The sequence below is a fragment of the Ovis aries genome, chromosome 19 (assembly GCF_016772045.2).
Source record: "Ovis aries strain OAR_USU_Benz2616 breed Rambouillet chromosome 19, ARS-UI_Ramb_v3.0, whole genome shotgun sequence".
Classification (NCBI taxonomy): domain Eukaryota; kingdom Metazoa; phylum Chordata; class Mammalia; order Artiodactyla; family Bovidae; genus Ovis; species Ovis aries.
In genome coordinates, this window is record NC_056072.1 from 49,714,179 (window position 1) to 49,734,263 (window position 20,085).

The following is a 20,085-nucleotide window of genomic DNA, read 5'->3' on the forward strand; positions in this document are numbered from 1 at the left end:
TCATTTTTAGCTCTCAGTGGGAAAGCTTTCAGTATTTCACAACTGAATATGATGTGTGCTACAGGCTTTTAGATATCCTTTATTAGATTAAGAATATTCCCTTATACTCTTATTTTGCTAAGAGTTCTTTTATCATGAAGTCATTTTGATTTAAACTACTATTTTAAGAAAATTATTAAAATGAGTCCTGCACTAGAGCTCCCTTTCCAGAAAAGTACACTACCAAACTTACACAGTTCCAGGGTCATAGTAAGTTGCACTTACTTCCATACCCATCTGAATGGTAAATTATATCAGAGCTGCACTTCCATCAGTACTATCTCCATGCTCATTTAGCAACATTTCCACTCTGTTAAATAATTTGAGGTGGTTTCTAGTCATGCTGAACTGCTATCAACTTTGGAATATCGATTTTGACATTAATTTTGTTTGTCAATCCTCTGATTTTGTATCCTCCGTAACTGTACTTTTCCCATATATTTTGTTGGCTACAGTGCATAATCTTTTAGAATGTGATATTTTTCAAAAATGGGCAAATATAATAGCAAAAATACACAAAAACATCACAGAAGAAGATAGCCAAATCAAACTTCATTTGAGCACATATACTGCCTTGTTTTAATTATGACTGATCATGTCCAGCCAATCAGACAGAAACATACAAGTGAACTGATTATAATTCAATTCTATTCAAATGCAGATAATCAGGAGTAAAATATTATCTATTTGACTGTAGGAAATTAAAAATAATTACTTGACATAGTATATAAAAAACATGTTCTGACAGCCAACAATAGTTATTTCATTGTTGCTATTAGATTAGAGCCAAAATTAGTCATCAGTTATGCTGAACAGAGATCAGGAATGATTTTATAGCAGTGTATCATAATATGATTAATCATGGCTTCAAAAAGATTGCTTATAACCAGTACTACAAAATAAACATATAATACTGCCAAAAATGATCACTATTTGTGTCTTATAATTTATAGGTCCATACTTACCCTCACACTTTTCAAGAATCTGGACTGTTTCTCCTATTTCTAAGACCAACCCTTGGGGAACAGATCCTCGAAAGCTGCATATCACTAGAAAACCAAAGATAAACATGTCAATTAGGATTTTTAAATACTGATATAGGGTCTGTGTCACTGAAATTAGGCACTAAATTTTCTTAACTATATGCTCTCTCTTTTAATTCAAGTATGTAAGCCCCTGTAAGTCCTTGCAGGCATCTACATAACTAACAATAAGACAGCTTTCCTAAGGTCCAAAGTGTCCAACCTCTGAGCCATATCTTACAGTAAAATTAAAATAAATAGAATTAGCACTTAAGAATTTAACATCATCACATCATCCACTCCTTAACAAAGTCTTTATCGAGATCCTTGCTATTATTTCAATCTCCAGAGCATTCAGCATTCCTGTCTTCTTAACCTTTGCCATTAACTGACAACAACATTAAAATTATGAACAAGCTTCCATTGTTGGAAACTGGGTGTTTTGTGCATATTCAGAGAGCCTATGTAAACTTCCCATTTTAATAACTATCTTCATTCAAGAGTGGCTTTCAAATGATTTTTCAAATTAATGTATAAATAGAAAAGAAACCAATTATATTTGCTAGAAAAGCAAAAGGCTTGAAAAAAAAGTAGAGCTTTCTCTCTCTAATCATGGGACTATTTTCAGGCCTATATAGTCTATTTGTAGGAATATCACAAAGAATAAACCTGTTAGTTATAGACGGTTTCACTCTATTCTTCTCTATATCTGTCAGGTACATCAGATGTCACTGTGAGCTTCAAGAATTTGAAAAAGAATAGATACACGTTCATATATAACTAAATCACTTTGCTGTACATCTGAAACTAGCACATGCTTAATCAACTATACTCCAATATAAAATTTTTTAAAAAAATTTTAAGAAAGATAAAATAATTTCTGCCTACAAAGAATTTATCATTTCATTGGTGGTGGTGGGATAAGGAGTGTGAGATGAGAAGGAAAAAATGCACCATCCATATGGTGCTACAAGACCTGTTTGCCCCGAGATCCACTCTCTGTCCTCCTCCCCCACACTCTTTGCCCCAGGGGAGCCTGTGCTCACAGGGGAGCATCAACAGCCTCCTCCCTGCCCCATGGCTGGTTGGGTAAAGTGGGTGGAGAACACTGCGAGATGCTGGAGGATTGGTGAGATGGGGACGTTTATTCCTGCAGGGCTCTGGGGTGCGGCTGCACCCCTCCAATGAAGGATGTGGATTTCCCAGGTGGCGCAGAGGCAAAGGACCTGCCTGCCAGTGCAAGAGATGCAGGAGACTCAGGTTCAATCCCTGGGTCTGGAGGACCCCCTGGAGGAGGACATGGCAATCCACTCCAGTATTCCTGCATGGAGAATCCCACGGACAGAGGAGCCTGGCGGGTCACAGTCCACAGGGTCGCGAAGAGTTGGATATGATTGAAGCTGCTGAGCACACACACAGATGTATAGCCAAGTTAGTGGCATAACCAGAAAGAGAGGATCTGTTCCAAATAATGTGTCAAGAGAAAGCAATTTGACTATATATCCCTAATGGAACATATTCTAAGGATTTTTAAAAAACTTCAAAATAATCTTAGTCTGCCTTCACTAATCATACTGTGGATATAGTGATTAGTAGTGCTACTCTACAACTGTTGTGTGAGTACTGGAGATAATCAAGTAAGTAATTATTTAGGAATTTGCTTTTAAGGTACAGAAAATGCAGATGTAAGATTTATGAAGTAAAGACAATGTAGTAATGCACAGTTCCCGATGAGGCCTACAAACAATGACAAATCTCTAACACTAAAATTGTCATTTCTAAATATACTATTTTCCACTAAAAGGAACCAGGGCTCCTTGGGAAAAAGCCAAGTTTAGGTCAGAAAATGCTTAACATAAGCATGGAATACCTTACCATACTAAAAATCAAGGAAGCTATGATTAATAGCTAAACTACTATGGTCAGGTCAAAAGAACTTTCAGCACCAGGAGAGTTCCACTACTCACTAAAAGGATAGTATGTCAATATATTTACATTCATAACTCAATAAGACCGATGATTCCCCAAAAAGCTTATTGGTCACTTTTCAAAGGTTGCTAGGGAATCCATTTACTACTATGAAAATTCACAAAACAGGGGAAAAAACAGAACAGAAAAAAAAAAAGACAGAAAACATGCTTTTCTAACACAAACTAGACCTCAGTATACCCACATAGCTGACGAGAAGTTTCTCTATAAAAATACTCTAGACAACAAACAAAGAAGTGATGGCAAAGGTAGAATATCTCCATTTGGTGACTCCCAATAAATGAACGGGTATAGGAAATGATCACTGGTGGCTCTAACATCATGAAAAGAGGAGACAAGAAATTATATAACTACTAAACAAAGTGCCACCTGAAGAAATCATAAAATAAAACTCAAACCTGAATATGACGCTTACAGAAATGTCAACTTAAAGGAAATACTGGGTATAAGGAGCATATTAAATGAATTCACAGAAATATGATTAGCAAGATTCAGATCATGAGACAAAAAAATGCAGTTTCTTTAACGAAACACTGCAAGGGGAAAAAAAAATGGAGAACTCAATAAAACAGCCTTCAGCTGTATCAACTCCATATACAGTAGTACCAAAAATAACAGGACACTTAGGAATAAATTTAATCAAAGAGGTATTGAAAACTACAAAACACTGCTAAGAGAAATTAAAGATCTAATTAAGTGTAAAGACACCCCATGTTCATGGATTAGTAGAATGGATATTAAGATGATACTACTACCCAAGGTAGTCCACAGATTCAATGGAATCTCTATCAAAATCCCCAAGAAACAGGAGAACACATCCTAAAATTCATATGGAATTTCAAGAGAACCAAATATCCAAAACAATCTTAACAAAGAACAAAGTTGGACAACTCTCACTCTGAAGCTTCAAAACTTACTACAAAAGTACAGTAATCAAAATAGTGTATGGTACTGGAATAAGGATTATATGAATCAGCAGAAAATATATTAAGTTCCCTATATATGAACATTCAAGTTGAGAACCTTCAAAGATGCAAATGTGCATTTGCATGTCCAACTACGTTAAGTTAGTTCACATCTGGCGTACATTGTCACGTGTGTGCATGCTCTACAAGTGGTCATGCTTCTGTGTAGTTTACTGTATAGTATTATATAGAATGAGGCTTCCCAAGTGGCTCGGTGGCAAGGAATCCACCAGCCAATGCAGGAGACACAGGGAACACGGGTTCGATTCCTGGGTCAGAGGAATCTGGAGGAGGAAATGGCAGCCTGGAGGAGGTAATGGCAGCCCACTCCAGTATTCCTGCCTGGAGAATACCATGGACAAAGGAGCCTGGCAGACTGTAGTCCATGGGGTCGCAAAGGAGTCAGACATGACTTAGTGACTAAACAATAACAACATAATTAATATATGTTAAGTACTTAGAATAATACCTGGTACAAAGTACTATGTCAGTGTTTGAAATTATTATTCTGCTATTTATTTTTTAAAGTATATACATACATATATATATTGTATACATATATTGTCACCCTGCTAATTTAACTTATATCAGAGTATATCACGTGAAATGCCAGGCTGGATGAAGCACAAGCTGGAATCAAGACTGCCAGGAGAAATATCAATAACCTCAATGCAGATGACACCACCCTTATGGCAGAAAGTGAAGAGGAACTAAAAAGCCTCTTAATGAAAGTGAAAGAGGAGGGAGAAAAAGTTGGCTTTTTCACTCAACATTCAGAAAACTAAGATTATGGCATCTGGTCCCATCACTTCATGGCAAATAGATGGGGAAACAGTGACAGACTTTATTTTGGGGAACTCCAAAATCACTACAGATGGTGACTACAGTCATGAAATTAAAAGACACTTACTCCTTGGAAGGAAAGCTATGACCAACCTAGACAGACAGCATATTAAAAAGCAGAGACATTACTTTACCAACAAAGGTCCATCTAGTCAAAGCTATGGTTTTTCCAGTAGTCATGTATGGATGTGAAAGTTGGACTATAAAGAAAGCTGAGCACTGAAGAATTGATGCTTTTGAACTGTGGTGTTGGAGAAGACTCTTGAGAGTCCCTTGGACTGCAAGGAGATCCAACCAGTCCATTCTAAAGGAGATCAGTCTTGAATATTCATTGGAAGGACTGATGCTGAAGCTGAAACTCCAATACTTTGGCCACCTGATGCAAAGAACCAACTCACTGGAAAAGATGCTGACGCTGGGAAAGATTGAAGGAGGGAGGAGAAGGAGACAACAGAGGATGAGACGGTTAGATGGCATCACCGACACGACAGACATGAGTTTGAGTGGGCTCTGGGAGTTGGTGATGGACAGGGAGGCCTGGCATGCTGAAGTCCATGGGGTGGCAAAGAGTCAGACACAACTGAGCAACTGAACTGAACTGAATATACACAGAAAGAGTGTGTAATATCAAAACATTTATGGCAGTTACTTGGGCTGGGTGAGGAGAGAAGTGGGGATACACTTGGGGGAAATGAGTTAAGAGGCTTTAAGAGTACTACTTTCTATAGTTTTTTAAAAGCTGTATGAATTTTTAAAAATTACGTACACTGTATTTGCCAATGCCATGTATAAGCACTGTGCATCTATGTAAAGGCATTCTACAATGTCTTTAAAGTCGTACTCTTTTCAGTATAATTCTAGTAATACAAAAATATCATAGGCTCTACACTAAAATTTATTTTCTTCTACTTAAAATAAAAGAAACCATCATTGCTAAACCTTTTAGTACAAACACTAGCCATCAGAAGAGAATTCTGAGTCTTCCCTTTTATTTTTAATTTTTTAACAACACACTAAAATTTATTCTACAAACAAAATTCTTTGAGCAGGAAATTTAAAGAGACTATTCCATTTTATCTCATAAAAATTATCAACAAGTAATTTTTAAAGTTTAACATACACAGCCTATAAAGTAGCTACCATGTAAAGCAAATTAAGCAGTGAGTCTCTACTTTTAAATGAAAACCAGCAACTTACAAATTAAGAACTATTGGGTGATCTTTTTGTATTCTAGCTAAGAGCACTTCAAATGAGAGACCATCTTTTTAAAATGTGCTTCAAAGATATTACAGGCAAAGGGAAATTTTAAGGGGGTGAACATGCTTTAATATAAGACATAAACTAGATATCTCAACTGAGTCCCAAACAAGATTCAGTCATGAGGTGGGGAAGAGAGCTGGTAATGTCTGGTGAGACAGGAAAAGAATAAAGATTTTAAAAGGTGGCTTGCAGAGTGATAAATGGGGAAGCTAAGAGTAGAGGGATGAAGGAAAAGATGGAAGAGGACAGCAAGGGGTCAGTCTCCCATCCTGGTCAAAGAGGCAGTGAATTATTAGGGAGAGATATACACGGAGAAGGCAATGGCACCCCACTCCAGTACTCCTGCCTGGAAAATCCCATGGATGGAGGAGCCTGGAAGGCTGCAGTTCATGGGGTCGCTAAGAGTCGGACATGACTGAGCGACTTCACTTTCACTTTTCACTTTCATGCACTGGAGAAGGAAATGGCAACCCACTCTGGTGTTCTTGCCTGGAGAATCCCAGGAATGGGGGAGCCTGGTGGGCTGCCATCTCTGGGGTCGCACAGAGTCGGACATGATTGAAGCGACTTGGTAGCAGCGTAAACAGAGGGGGCCTTCCCCAGTGTCTCAGTGGTAAAGAATCCACCTACAATGCAGGAGACATGAGTTCAGTTCCTGGGTAGCGAAGATCCCCCGAAGGACGGCGTGGCAACCCACTCCAGTATTCTGGCCTGGGGAATCCCATGCCAGAGGAGCCTGGAGGGTTTCAGTCCATAGGGTCCCAAAGAGTCGGATACGACTGAGCTACTGAGCATGCACACATGCACAGACAGAGGAGTGAAAGCTTCCTCTCCAAGAATCTGAGACCCAGGAGCACAAGCAGTGCACACACTGCAGCTCCAGCACTGATTCAGAGTACAGGTGTCAAAACCTCAGTTACAGGGCAGTTTGAGAATTCTCAGTAATTAAAAAAAAAAATATATATATATATATATATATATATATGATTAGAAGAAAAAAACATTAACATGTAGCATCATACTTCAGTTTTAGAACCTGTTTCTGTCATTTACCTAATTAAAATAAAGAATTTAAAAGAAAATGCAACCCAAGGTATTAGTTCCATTTACTTTATGAGCTAATAAAAATGTAAAGATCATTTCCTCAATCAATAATCTATTTCCAACTTACAATCTCCAAATACCACAGAGAAAAATACTCTCATATGTATCAAAGTTAGTAAGTCATTTATAAAGCAATAAAGCCTGCTACAACATAATATTTTCTTATTGAAAATATACATAAACTCTAATCTAGAGTTAGTAAAGATTAGTACAGTGTATTTATTTTATTTTACTGAAGAGGAAAATAGAAGGTAGTTAAGTGATTTGTTCACAATCCTTATAGATTTTCCATGTGAGGAACAGTAGTGCCTAGTTCCTGTGAAAATAAATTCTATTATTTTATCTTTCTCCTGAATCTAAAATCACTCTTATGCGCCTCCATTTCCATTCCTAAAATTGCTTTTTCCCTTGATTAAAATGCTTCATTGGCTCCCTACTGCCCACAGAATAAAAGCCATATTCCTCCTTACATCCAGGGCCCTTGACACTCTCGGCCAAACCTGCCCTCAGTCTCCTCCCGACGGCAGAAGACATGGCCTAGTCTCTGTTCTGCGAAACAAGTCTCCAGCACATAACCCTGCACGAGCCTCCCTTTCCCACATCACTGTGTCCTACTGCCTGGATCCTCTCTCCAGCTTCCTCTCCACTGACAAAAACCCTATCCACACATCAAGACTGTTTTTGCACTCTTGGAAATGAATCCTCCAGGCCCTGAAGTCCTCCGGCACATTCTACTTCTATCACATGACTGACCTTAATTGTAGCTTCGTCTATGTGTGCATCAAGCAGCCCTCTCACTTTACTGTTCTGTAAGCGCAGAACTCCTAACTCTCATGTTTTACAGAAACTGTCCCACTCTATATGATTTCAGTGGGGCTATCAGTCAGACCCTCTCCACCGCCTCCAAGCAGGCATGTAAAGAAGACTGGGCCACGCCATTCACTCCCTGAACCTTCCCAACAGGAACTCTTTCCTATTCCATCATGAACTGTAAAGATGTAATCCCAGAGCTGCCAGGAGCTATGGTCCCCAGAGTGAAAACAGTAAATTTTTTGAAGTTAATGACTGCAAAAAATAATTCAACACATAGGCATATACCAAAATGTAAAATGAAAACACAGATATCCTGATTTGTTGAGGCCCTGATCCCAGTCTTCTGAAGTCAGATCCATTCACGCTTTTTTTAGTTATATGAACCAGTAAATTCTCCTTTCTGCTTCAGTTTGAGATGGATTTCTAATAATTATAATTGAAAGAATCCCCGTGGAAAACAGTATGGAGGTTTCTCAGAAAACTAAAAATAGAATTACCGTATGATCCAGCAATCTCACTTCTGGGCATAGATCCAGACAAAACCATAATGTAAAAAGATACATGCATCCCAGCAGCACTATTCACAAGAGCCAAGACATGGGGACAATCTCAGTGTCCATCGATTGACGAATGGATAAAGAAGACATGGTACATATATACAATGGAATATTGCTCAGCCATAAAAACAGTAAAATGATGCCATTTGCAGCTACATGCATGAACCTAGAAATTACCATACTAACAAAGAAAGTCCAAAAGAGAAAGACAAATACCATGTGATATCACTTATATGAGGAATCTAAAATATGACACAAATGAGCCTATCTATGAAACAGAAACAGAACTGTGGACGTAGAGAACAAACTGGTGGTTGCCAAGGGGGATAGGGTTAGGGGAGGGATGAAGTGGGAGGCTAGAGTTAGCAGATGTACACTTTTATACGAAGGATGGATAAACAGCAAGGTTCTGCTGCACAGCACAGAGAACTGTATTCAATACCTTATGATAAACCATAATGGAAAGAAATGTTTTTAAAAAGAAAATATATATATAACTGAATCACTTTGCTGTATAGCAGCAATTAACACAACATTGTAAATCAACTATAGTTCAATTTTTTAAAAAAGATTCCTCAAGAACTGGAGTATGTTTGTTTACTCCATTAAATTTTCCATAGTGCAGGTATTCAATAAATATTTCTAGACTAATTCCTATCTTCCAGTGGTTTTACATAAGATTCAATGATATAGTTTTTTTTTAAGCCTTTTTAAGGAATCAGTGTCTGAATTCAAGACTCAAATAGCCAAACTGTATGACTTTGAGTAAGTTACCATATGCCCCTGACCTTGGTGACACCATCTGAAAAATAAGAACACTGTGTTACATTATGGTCCCTTCTAGATCTAAAGTTCCATAAATATATAATTCTTAGCTAAAAATTCTTGTCTACTTGCACTGTTTTAACTACTAACTTCATAAAACTTCCCTAATCTAATTTTCACAATCATCTAGATTAAAGGTCTTGAAAGTAGGTAGCTCTGTATCATCTTCCTTCATTGTTCCCAGAACCTCAGTTCAGTTCAGTCGCTCAGTTGTGTCTGATTCTTTCTGTCCCCAGAGCCTAGTACATACCAGATCTTCTATAAATGTCTACTAAATCAATAAAAGAATCCATTTGAAGTATCTTCACTTTCCAGTTAGACTTGTATCTTGAATTTCATGTTACTACTTGTTTTTCATTACCTCAGGAAACCTCCTCCTCCACTTCTGTCAAGAAACAAAGTTTAATTTTCTTTTCCCTTTTGTGGTTCCTGCAACAAACTATAGTTGATACCAACTTGCCAATCTCTGTAACATGTAATCTCAGTTCAGTTCAGTTCAGTCGCTCAGTCCTGTCCAACTCTTTGTGATCCCATGAATCGCAGCACACCAGGTCTCCCTGTCCATCACCAACTCCTGGAGTTCACTCAGACTCACATCCATGGAGTCGGTATTGCCATCCAGACATCTCATCCTCTGTCGTCCCCTTCTCCTCCTGCCCCCAATCCCTCCCAGCATCAGAGTCTTTCCCAATGAGTCAACTCTTCGCATGAGGTGGCCAAAGTACTGGAGTTTCAGCTTCAGCATCATTCCTTCCAAAGAACACCCAGGACTCACCTCCTTTAGAATGAACTTGTTGGATCTCCTTGCAGTCCAAGGGACTCTCAAGAGTCTTCTCCAACACCACAGTTCAAAAGCAGCAATTCTTCAGCGCTCAGCCTTCTTCACAGTCCAACTCTCACATCCATACATGACCACAGGAAAACCATAGCCTTGACTAGACGGACATTTGTTGGCAAAGTAATGTCTCTGCTTTTGAATATGCTATCTAGGTTGGTCAGAACTTTTCTTCCAAGGAGTGTCTTTTAATTTCATGGCTGCAGTCACCATCTGCAGTGATTTTGGAGCCCCCCCCCCAAAAAAGTTTCCACTGTTTCCCCATCTATTTCCCATGAAGTGATTGGACCAGATGCCATGATCTTCATTTTCTGAATGTTGAGCTTTAAGCCAATCTTTTCACTCTCCATTTTCCCCTTCATCAAGAGGCTTTTTAGTTCCTCTTCACTTTCTGCCATAAGGATGGTGTCATCTGCATATCTGAGGTTATTGATATTTCTCCCGGCAATCTTGACCCCAGCTTGTGCTTCTTCCAGCCCACCATTTCTCATGATGTACTCTGCATATAAGTTAAATAAGCAGGGTGACAAAATACAGCCTTAACATACTCCTTTTCCTATTTGGAACCAGTCTGTTGTTCCATGTCCAGTTCTAACTGTTGCTTCCTGACCTGTATATAGGTTTCTCAACAGGCAGGTCAGGTGGTCTGGTGTTCCCATCCCTCAGAATTTTCCACAGTTTATTGTGATCCACACAGTCAAAGGCTTTGGCATAGTCAATAAAGCAGAAATATTTTTTTCTGGAACTCTCTTGCTTTTTCCATGATCCAGCGGATGTTGGCAATTTGATCTCTGGTTCCTCTGCCCAGTATCATCCTTATCCTCTACCTTCTAATCACAACTGAAAATAATTTCAAACTCTATTTTCAGAGCTGAATTGTTTAATAATTTCTATCAACTTATATCTTAATTTAAATATGTCTGAAAGGCTTTCACAGACAATAATTGCATGAGTTCCTTTTTCTCAATGTTGGGGTTTATTTTAAACTACATACTCTCTATGAAGTGAACAATTAGGGACTATCCAGAAAAAACATCCCAAAGTTAAAGCATATTTAAGAACCACTCTAGGGGCTTCTTTGATGGTCCAGTGGTTAAGAACTCACCTGCCAATGCAAGGGACACAAGTTTGATCCCTGGCCTGGGGAAATCCCACTTGCCATTGGACAACTAAGCCCGTGTGCCACAACCACTGAAGCCCAAGAACCTAGAGTTTGTGCTCCACAATGAGAAGCCACTGTGATGAGAAGCCACTGCCTGTCACAACTAGAGAAAGTTCATGCACAGCAACAAAGAACCAGCACAGCTAAAAATAAAAATTTTTTAAATGGGCAAAGTACTGAGTAGACATTTCTCCAAAAACAATACACAACTGGCCAATAAACACATGAGAAGATGCTCAACTTCACTAATTATTAGGGAAAATGCAAATCAAAACCACAGTGAAATACCACTTCACACCCATTTGGATAGCCATTTATAGAAAGCTTTTTTAAAAAAAATATCAAGTATTAGCAAGGATGTAAAGAGACTGGAATCCTTGTGCATTGCTGATGGGAAAGCAAAAATGGTACAGGCAATATAGAAAATAGTATGGGTGGTTCCTCAAAAAAACTAAACATAGAATTACCAAATGCTAAGTAATTCCAAAGGATTTAAAAACAGGTAGTCAAACAGGTACTTGGATGCCAAATGTTCATTACAGCATTATTCACCACAGTAAAAGAAACAAGCCAAGAGTCCATGAATGAAGAATGGGTGATCGGGAGGCTGGAACCGTATTACATACACTACTATGTCTAAAACAGCAGATGAGAGCTCTCTGCAGAGCACAGGGAGCTCCACTTGGTGCTCTGTGATGACCTAAATGGGAAGGAAGCTCAAAAAAGAAGGGGTATGTGTACACATATGGCTGATTCACTTTGCTGTACAGCAGAAACTGGCACATCAGTGTAGAGCAACCATACGCCAATAAAAAGTAATAACCATCAACAACCCCTCCTCCTCCCTGGTTTTCCTCATGATAATAAGATGGCTGCCACAGTACCAGATGTCTTACCTACAGGCAGCCATCCAGAGCGGAAGCTGCCCCCTGTACAGACCAAATCCGCATTAGGCTCTATCACTCCCAGATCACCGCCTCTGTTCCAAAGTCAGGTCTTTCTATGGAGCGCAGCCTTGGCCAGGAGTTAGTTCTTTTAACAGGCCTAAGGTTTTCATAAAGGCACTACATCTCACTCCAAAGGAAAGCAAAGGAGCCACTTCTGTCTTTCACAGAGTTGACTTCCCAGTTTCCCATGCACAAGTTCAATTCAGGTTTAGCTTGAAAATGCATGACTAGGGAAAGAAGTTAAGGGCAGAGTAGCTGGCAAATAGGGAAAAATAAAGAATAATACTCGAAGTAGCTACAGAGAACAGAAATGAAGACAGTTAGAAAGAATATCAAAACAAAACTATTATTTCAAGTCACTGATACCAAGTGATGGAGTCTCACACATCCTCAGTCCACCCTCGTCTGTTCCTCTCCGTGCATGCTCAGTCGTGTAGACTCTTTGTGACCCATGGACTGTAGTCTGCCAGGCTCCTCTGTCCATGGAATTTTCCAGGCAAGAATACTGGAGTGGGTTGCCATTTCCTCCTCCAGGGGATCTTCCTGACCCAGGGACCAAAACCACGCCTTTGCATCTCCTGCACTGGCAGGTGGATTCTTTGCCACTAGTGCCACCTGGAAAGTCTATATTCCCACGACCACCACCACCACCTCCAAATTCCCAAAAGCATCACAGCCAGATGAGAAAAGTAATAAATAAACGAGAGAACCACTGACTGGAATCAGTGATTTTCCTTGGGATTTCAGTAAGAAAGAAAACAAGCATCACTGTATTATTGTTATAATGACTTGTTTGCATTAATAACATCCAATAGTCAGAAAGTCCAGTTAAAACAATTGATGCCGAAGAAGTTGAAATGGTAGCACAGGACACTATTTTTGCAATGCTTCAGAATTTATTCCTCCAAGCCTGTATCAACTTTGAAATTTCTGAAGATACAAATCTGTGGAGAAAATGATGCTCTATACTTTCGAGGGTCCAGAGAAGCAAGTACTCTTACTGTCCTGGTGATAGTTAATTTCTAACAACCAACTGCTCAGAAGTAGATTAGATAAATCACAGTACCTAATACAGTGCCTGATGGGACAGCAGTCATTAAAACAATGACATTCCAGTTATAAGAAAAGGTTATGTAGTAGAACAGATTTAAAATAAAAACTGTTGGGACTTTCCTGGTGGTCCATTGGTTAAGACTCCGCACGTCCACTGCAGCAGGCATGGGTTCGATCCCTGGTCGTGGAACTAAGATTCCACATGCCATGCAGCCTGGCCAAAAAATAAATTACTTGTGCTTTAAAAAATAAAAGACTTCTATGACAATATAAACAGTACAGTCCTAAATTTATTTTAAATGCTTGCATCAGAAAAAAAGACTGGAAAGATATTCCAGCATGTTTTGAGGGGTTATGTCTGAAAATAAATCGTATCTTAAAAATAAGATAATACCATTATTTTCTTTTTTGTGTATTTTTCTGTATTTACTGACATGTCTATAATGAACCTGTATCTTATGTAATCAGAGCGGAAATGTTATACAAAAAAAAACTCAAATGTATTCAACATATTGAATTCACGATACAGGGCAAAACAGAACATATTATTTATATTAAACCCCAACAAAAATCTTTTCTTGGTATTTTGAAAGGTTTAACCTTGAGTTTTACAGGAAAAGTCACTCATCTAAAACACAGCTTCCCCAAAGGTGTCAGATGAAAGACATATTGTTGGAGTTAGTTCAAACTGGATCCCAATTATCTGCTACAAGTTTTCTGAATCACTGCCGTGATAACTGTGAAACTCTAGGTGAGATGGATTCACACTGGAATCCTACAGGCTTCCACCCAAAAATCAGTCATCTAAACTCAGCCACAGGCAGTAAACCTTCCTAACAGGTTGAAGAAAGAAAAAAGCTGAGAGAAAAAAAAAATTGTATTCATGATGTCACAAATTTCTAATAAGTAAATATTATTAGACTTACAACCTGCCTTTTAAAATACTATCAGGATCAATAAAGCAAAATAAAACTCTTCACTAAATTGGACTCCTAATGAAGCATTTATTGACCCCTCACTATGTGCTAGGTCCTGGGGTTACAAAACATGAAGACAAAATTCCTTGTCCTTGAGAAGCTCAATCCCTCCAGGCAAAGAGATGCAATTAAGCATGATCTAAAGGGATAAGTGCCACAACTAGAGGTTGGTACCAACTGCTGCAAGAGCAAGCAGCAGTGCTTATTACTGGGCAGAGCTGGGGAAGGCATCAAAGGAGAGGTGACATTTCAGCTTTTTAAGGTGGTATTCCTCAGGCAGAGAAAGGTAGTCGCTGCATTCTTGTCACATTATAAGAACTGAGCAAAGTGACAAAGGTAGGAAAGTGCTAGGTTTGTCTGGAAAAGGGTGAGTTGTCCAGCGTATCTAAAGTATCAGGGATGTGGAAAGAACAATAGAAACAAACTTAAGAAAGGCTTGGTGCCTCCCTTCCTCCAGGTCATGAAGATGGAAACAGACTTCGGGTCTTTTTAATGCTAATGTGTCTTCGTCATTTCCCACACTGAAAAGAAAGGCCGCACAGACCTTTTAGCAGCACCCTTCCTCTGAGGCCATAAGCCCCCGTCTGGCCAGGAGCCCACCCAACCCCAAGCACCCTCAGGCTCACACAGGTGGCACAGGCACAGCCGACACTGCCAAGAAATGTTCCATAAGCCACCCAAATAGTGTGCACTCAAAACACAGCAAAGCAGAATCTGCTCCTTTACAAACTGGACACTTCACTCTAGGTGATAAATGTTTTTCCCCTATTCTGTTCAACATTTTTATCAGCTCACTTGGAAAAGGTCAGAAAGCAGGTTTATCAGTTGTGTAGGTAAAAAAGTTCAAGGAAAAGATAATAATAGGTGGGATGACAAACTCAAGCTACATAAAAGACTTGACAAGTTGTACTAATAAGCCAAACACAGGGAACCTACTCCTCAACTTAGGACCAACGGGATGAGCCAAATATGCTCTCCCTCAATGAAATGTGATGAAAATAAATGTAAAATCTTTTTTAAATGAAACTTAAGTTTTACATTCATGTCTACTATCAATAGCACACGTTCAGGATGCAAGAGATCTAGCTTGACTTCAGTTCATATGAAATAAAATCTAGAACTTAGCTGTTAAGAAACCAATGAGTAATTAGTGTGAAATGTCAGATGGAAAGTCTCCAAATATCAGGTTTTATACCAAATTAACAAAAGACATCCAATTCAATCCTACAAATACAAGTATGAAACCTTCTACATGCCTGGTACTGAGTAATGTCTGTCAAGAACACAAAGAAACCGTTAACCCTGTGGCTGCTGCTGCTAAGTCACTTCAGTCACGTCCAACTCTGTGCGACCCCATAGACGGAAGCCCACCAGGCTCCCCCGTCCCTGGGATTCTCCAGGCAAGAACACTGCAGTGGGTTGCCATTTCAGGCTTAAACTGTGCAGGTCCATTTATATGTGAATTTTTTCAGTAAATACAGTACTTGTGTTTTCATTTTACAGATCTTTAAATCAACTAAATGTGGGGGGACGTTTGTATTTAATTAGGGATCACAATATGTGGAATCAAAGGAACCGGGGTTGAAGTTCTGATTCCATTCAAATTGTTTCAGCTTCTTGCCCTGGGGTGAGTCATTTACCAACTCCTTTGTCCTTGAGACAGAAATAGTAGAACACAGATTTTTGACTGTATAAGAGGTTGCCGCCAATCCCCTGCATTATTCAAGAGTCAACTGTAAATAAGCCAAAATCTCTCTCTCTCTCTCTTTTTTTTTTTTTTTAACCACACCAGGCTAGCTCTTAAGAGTCCCAACCAGGGATCAAACCTGTGCCCCATGAAATGCACTGGAAGCACAGAGTCTTAACCAATGGACTGCCAGGGAAGTCCCAGCACAATCCCCACTTTTAAGGGTTTACAGCCTAAAGCAGAGTTTTTAAACATGGGTCACAGTATCAACTGAGTTGCCACCCATGTTTTTTAATGGAAATAGAAACGAACAGAAACAATAGAGTACACTCTACAAAGTACTATATCATGAAACTTCTAACTTTTTCATGTGTGTGTATAGTCTAAACATATACACAAAAGAGGTAATATTTTAAATGTGTTTATTATAGATCGTAGTCAAAAGTCAGAAGGACATTACTCTTATGGAAGAGGATAAATTAAATATATCACTACAAGATATGAAGTATCACAGAACTTAAAAGAAGAAAATCTACCTGGTTGGAGAAAGGCAGGGGTATGGTCAAGAGTCTAGAAAAAGATGTACAAAGACAGTAACATACGACAGAGCCTTAACAGATAGGAAAGAATCTGAGACGAAGATGGGGTTGGGAGGAGGTGCCGCATGTAGAAAGAATAAAATGAACAAAGACGTGAAGCAGCAACTAACAAGAAGGGTTTAACAGGTGGCACAAACCGTACTGGCACATGGCAGCAATGGTATAATTAAGTCCAGACAGAAGAACTTGGGGAAAGTTCAGTTTGGCCAAAGTGTAAAGTACAAGCAAGTCAGCAAACGCAGATGAAAAATCAAATTTGAGCCATAATATGCAAGTGCTAGGCACACAGTAAACACTTAGCTATTCCACTGGTCTTATTTACTATCCCTGGAGCCTTAAACCACATCATCTTTAAGATGCCTCACAATTCTAAAATTTTATGAATAACTGAAGGGCTAAGATGGAAGTTATTTATATGTAGACACAGAACACAAACTTATAAGAAATTACAAGGAGTCTATTCAACAAGGAAGGATGTTCTCATCACAGCTAACAATAAAATGGGCCATCTCAAAAAGTGGTGAGGGCAATGTCATTAGATGTATTTGAATAAAAGTCAAAGTATGATACTAAGACTGTAATATAAAATTCTTCATTTATCACACAGTAATTCTTCCATCAATTTTTGTTCTCATTCATCAATCGACACCAGCTCATGAATGAGTTCTGAAAAGAGAGGGAGAAACAGATGGAAGCAGGAGGTTGGGGTTTTATTCCCATTGTAGATAAGTGGAAAAACAGAAAGTATCTGAATGACAGTTCCCAACATAGTCATTATTTTTACTAGAATGTCCTAATGTGTGATATAGCAAGTCAACTCACGTACTTGGGCCACAGCTAAAATAATTTGGCAATATACTTCTGAAAAAAATTTTTAAGTTCCCAGAACCTTTATGTGGAAAAAAAAAAATCTTGCTTTTCTATACAAAATCTTTCAAGAGAGGATATGTAAGAGACTTTAGAGCGTAATCATAATAAACAGATTTGTTCATTATGGTAAAAGTAAAACATTGCAATTAAAGTCCTAATATAGCGTATCCAATGATGCTTACACACTGCAAATAAACTCAGATCATTCTTCTCATCAAGAATAAAGATGCAATAATTCGAAAAAGATTCATAATACAAACCATTAAAAATTGAAATTCAGCACCAGTGTAAAAGTATGGTATGAATAAAAAGTACTTTCAACTTCAATGACCATTCTTTTGAGACATCATGCTTCAGAATGTGTCTAAAAATGACAGAAAATGGTGTCATTTACAATTAAGCTTTTTATTTCTAAAGCACATTCTCTCATAACACTGCATGATAAAATTAGCCATAACATTTGTATAGTCTATAAAATATTGTTCCATATTGACTTTTCTGTTAAAATGTTGATAATTTCCTGCTGATTATTTCCTGCTTACAGAATGGCAGATCAAAACAAAGCCATCTTGATTTAAGGAGGCACTCAATAAACGTTTGCTGAAATCAACGATTTTCTTCTCTACTAAAAATACCTTTAAAAAGAGGACAGTAGTTACTCCTGGGCATATACCCAGAGAAAAACATGGTCTGAAAAGATAAACGCATCCCAACATTCACTGCAGCACTGTTTCCAACAGCCAAGATATGAAAACAACCTAAATGTTCACTGACAGAAGAATGGATAAAGAGGATGTGATACATACACACAGTGGAATATTACTCGGCCATTAAAAAGAATAAAATCAGTCCATCTGCAGCAATATGGATGGATCTAGAGATTGTCATACTGAGTGAAGTCAGACAGACAGAGAAAGAAAATATCATATGATATCATTTATATGGAGAATCTTAAAAAAATGATACAAATGAACTTATTTACAAAACAGAAACAGACTCACAGACTTAGAGAAGGAACTTATGGGTGGCAGGGGGAGGTGATGGGGAGGGATAGTCGGGAAGTTTGAGACTGACATGTACTTTTAAACACACTGCTATTCTTAAAATGGACAACCCAACAAGGACCTACTTAGAGCACAGGGAACTGTACTCAATATTCTGTAACAATCTAATGGGGGAAAGAATTTGAAAAACTATGTATAACTGAATCACTTTGTTGTACACCTGAAACTAACACAACATTGTTAATTGACTGTGCTCCGATATAAAATGAAAAGTTTTTTAAAAAAGAGGGTGATAGTACCCAACATACTCCTCAGGCCTGTTAAAAACCTGCCTTCTGAATTGTCAAGCCTTGACTCTGTTCCCATCAGCAATGCAAATCATTATATCCAGAAGCAGAACAATAAATACTATGCAGTCTTATAAAAATGCCTAGTATAGAAATAAATTTTCTTAAATATAACTATCCAATTTAAGTTTGGAACCCTTTATCTTTTGAGGCAGAGACACACACTGCTGACAAATTCTTTTCAGAGATAACATGGTATAACAAAAGCAGCTGTGGATCAGAATCCCAAAGTCCTAGGTTCAAATCTCAAATCTGCACTTTACTGGCTTAAGTATCTTTGGTCAGTCACTTAATTTCTTTCTACTGAAGTTTCTTTCTCATCTGTTTAAAAAAAAAGTGGGGACAGGTGATATTATGGTGTCAGGCTCAAGCAGTATCAGGACATGGGAGTTTCCCTGTAAACACTAAACCCCTGACCATAAAACATCAGGAACATCCCCACTTTCCAGAACAAAATTAAGTCCTGGGTATATGGCGTCTTCTCTGCCTCTGGTGGATGTTTTGCCTCTGGGAGGCACGGGGCCCTTTTAGAGGCTTCAAAGGACAGGATTCCCTGACGAGGCAAGTAACCGAAGAGCCCATGCCTGAACTCCTTTTCAGAGTTGCATCCATTTACCAGCAGACTTAGTGAGATTCTGGGGACACTGGTTCTTTCAGATCTGGTTTCATAGACCTAGTCCCTTCCTAACTTCACATGCCTCTACACCACAGGCTTATTAGAAGTTAAATTTCTTTTAAAGATTCAGGGGTTTTTTTAAGTTTATGTTTTTCTTCTATCTGGGGAAAATCAAACAGAAGGAAATCAGGTAAAAATAAGGCAGAAAATATGCATTGTTTTTAAATAAGAAAAGAAAGAATTATGACATCACAAAACTAAAATAGTTGTATTCTGGTCAGTAATGAGGAAATTTTTTTTTCATAGACTGCTAAGTGGGGATTAAAAAAGAATAAGCAGTAATCACTCTAAATCATTAAAAAATTTATCTCATACAGTAGAATAAAAAAGACGACTTATGATGCAGCTTCCACTTCTTAGTGGCCAAACTAAAACACATATACTCAAACCTGCTATTCTATTCTAGGAGTTTAATTACAAACTCTCATTTCATCTGTTGGTGGTGTTTACTGCTGCTGCTGCTGTTAAAGGGTAAGAAAAGTATTTGCTTGCTCTTTGGTTTCTATACTTG

The 20,085-nt window shown here is 38.4% G+C and overlaps 1 protein-coding gene across 7 annotated transcripts in view; it reads right to left on the bottom strand.

Annotated features, from left to right (window-relative positions):
- Positions 1–20,085, bottom strand: part of DOCK3 (dedicator of cytokinesis 3) — a 292,652-nt gene that overhangs the window by 268,551 nt on the left and 4,016 nt on the right. For all 7 annotated transcript variants that reach the window (XM_042236152.2, XM_042236151.2, XM_042236154.2 and 4 more), the window contains exon 2: positions 1,005–1,088. In XM_042236152.2, coding sequence (XP_042092086.1) covers positions 1,005–1,088 — 84 coding nt within the window. The remainder of the gene's footprint in view (positions 1–1,004; positions 1,089–20,085) is intronic.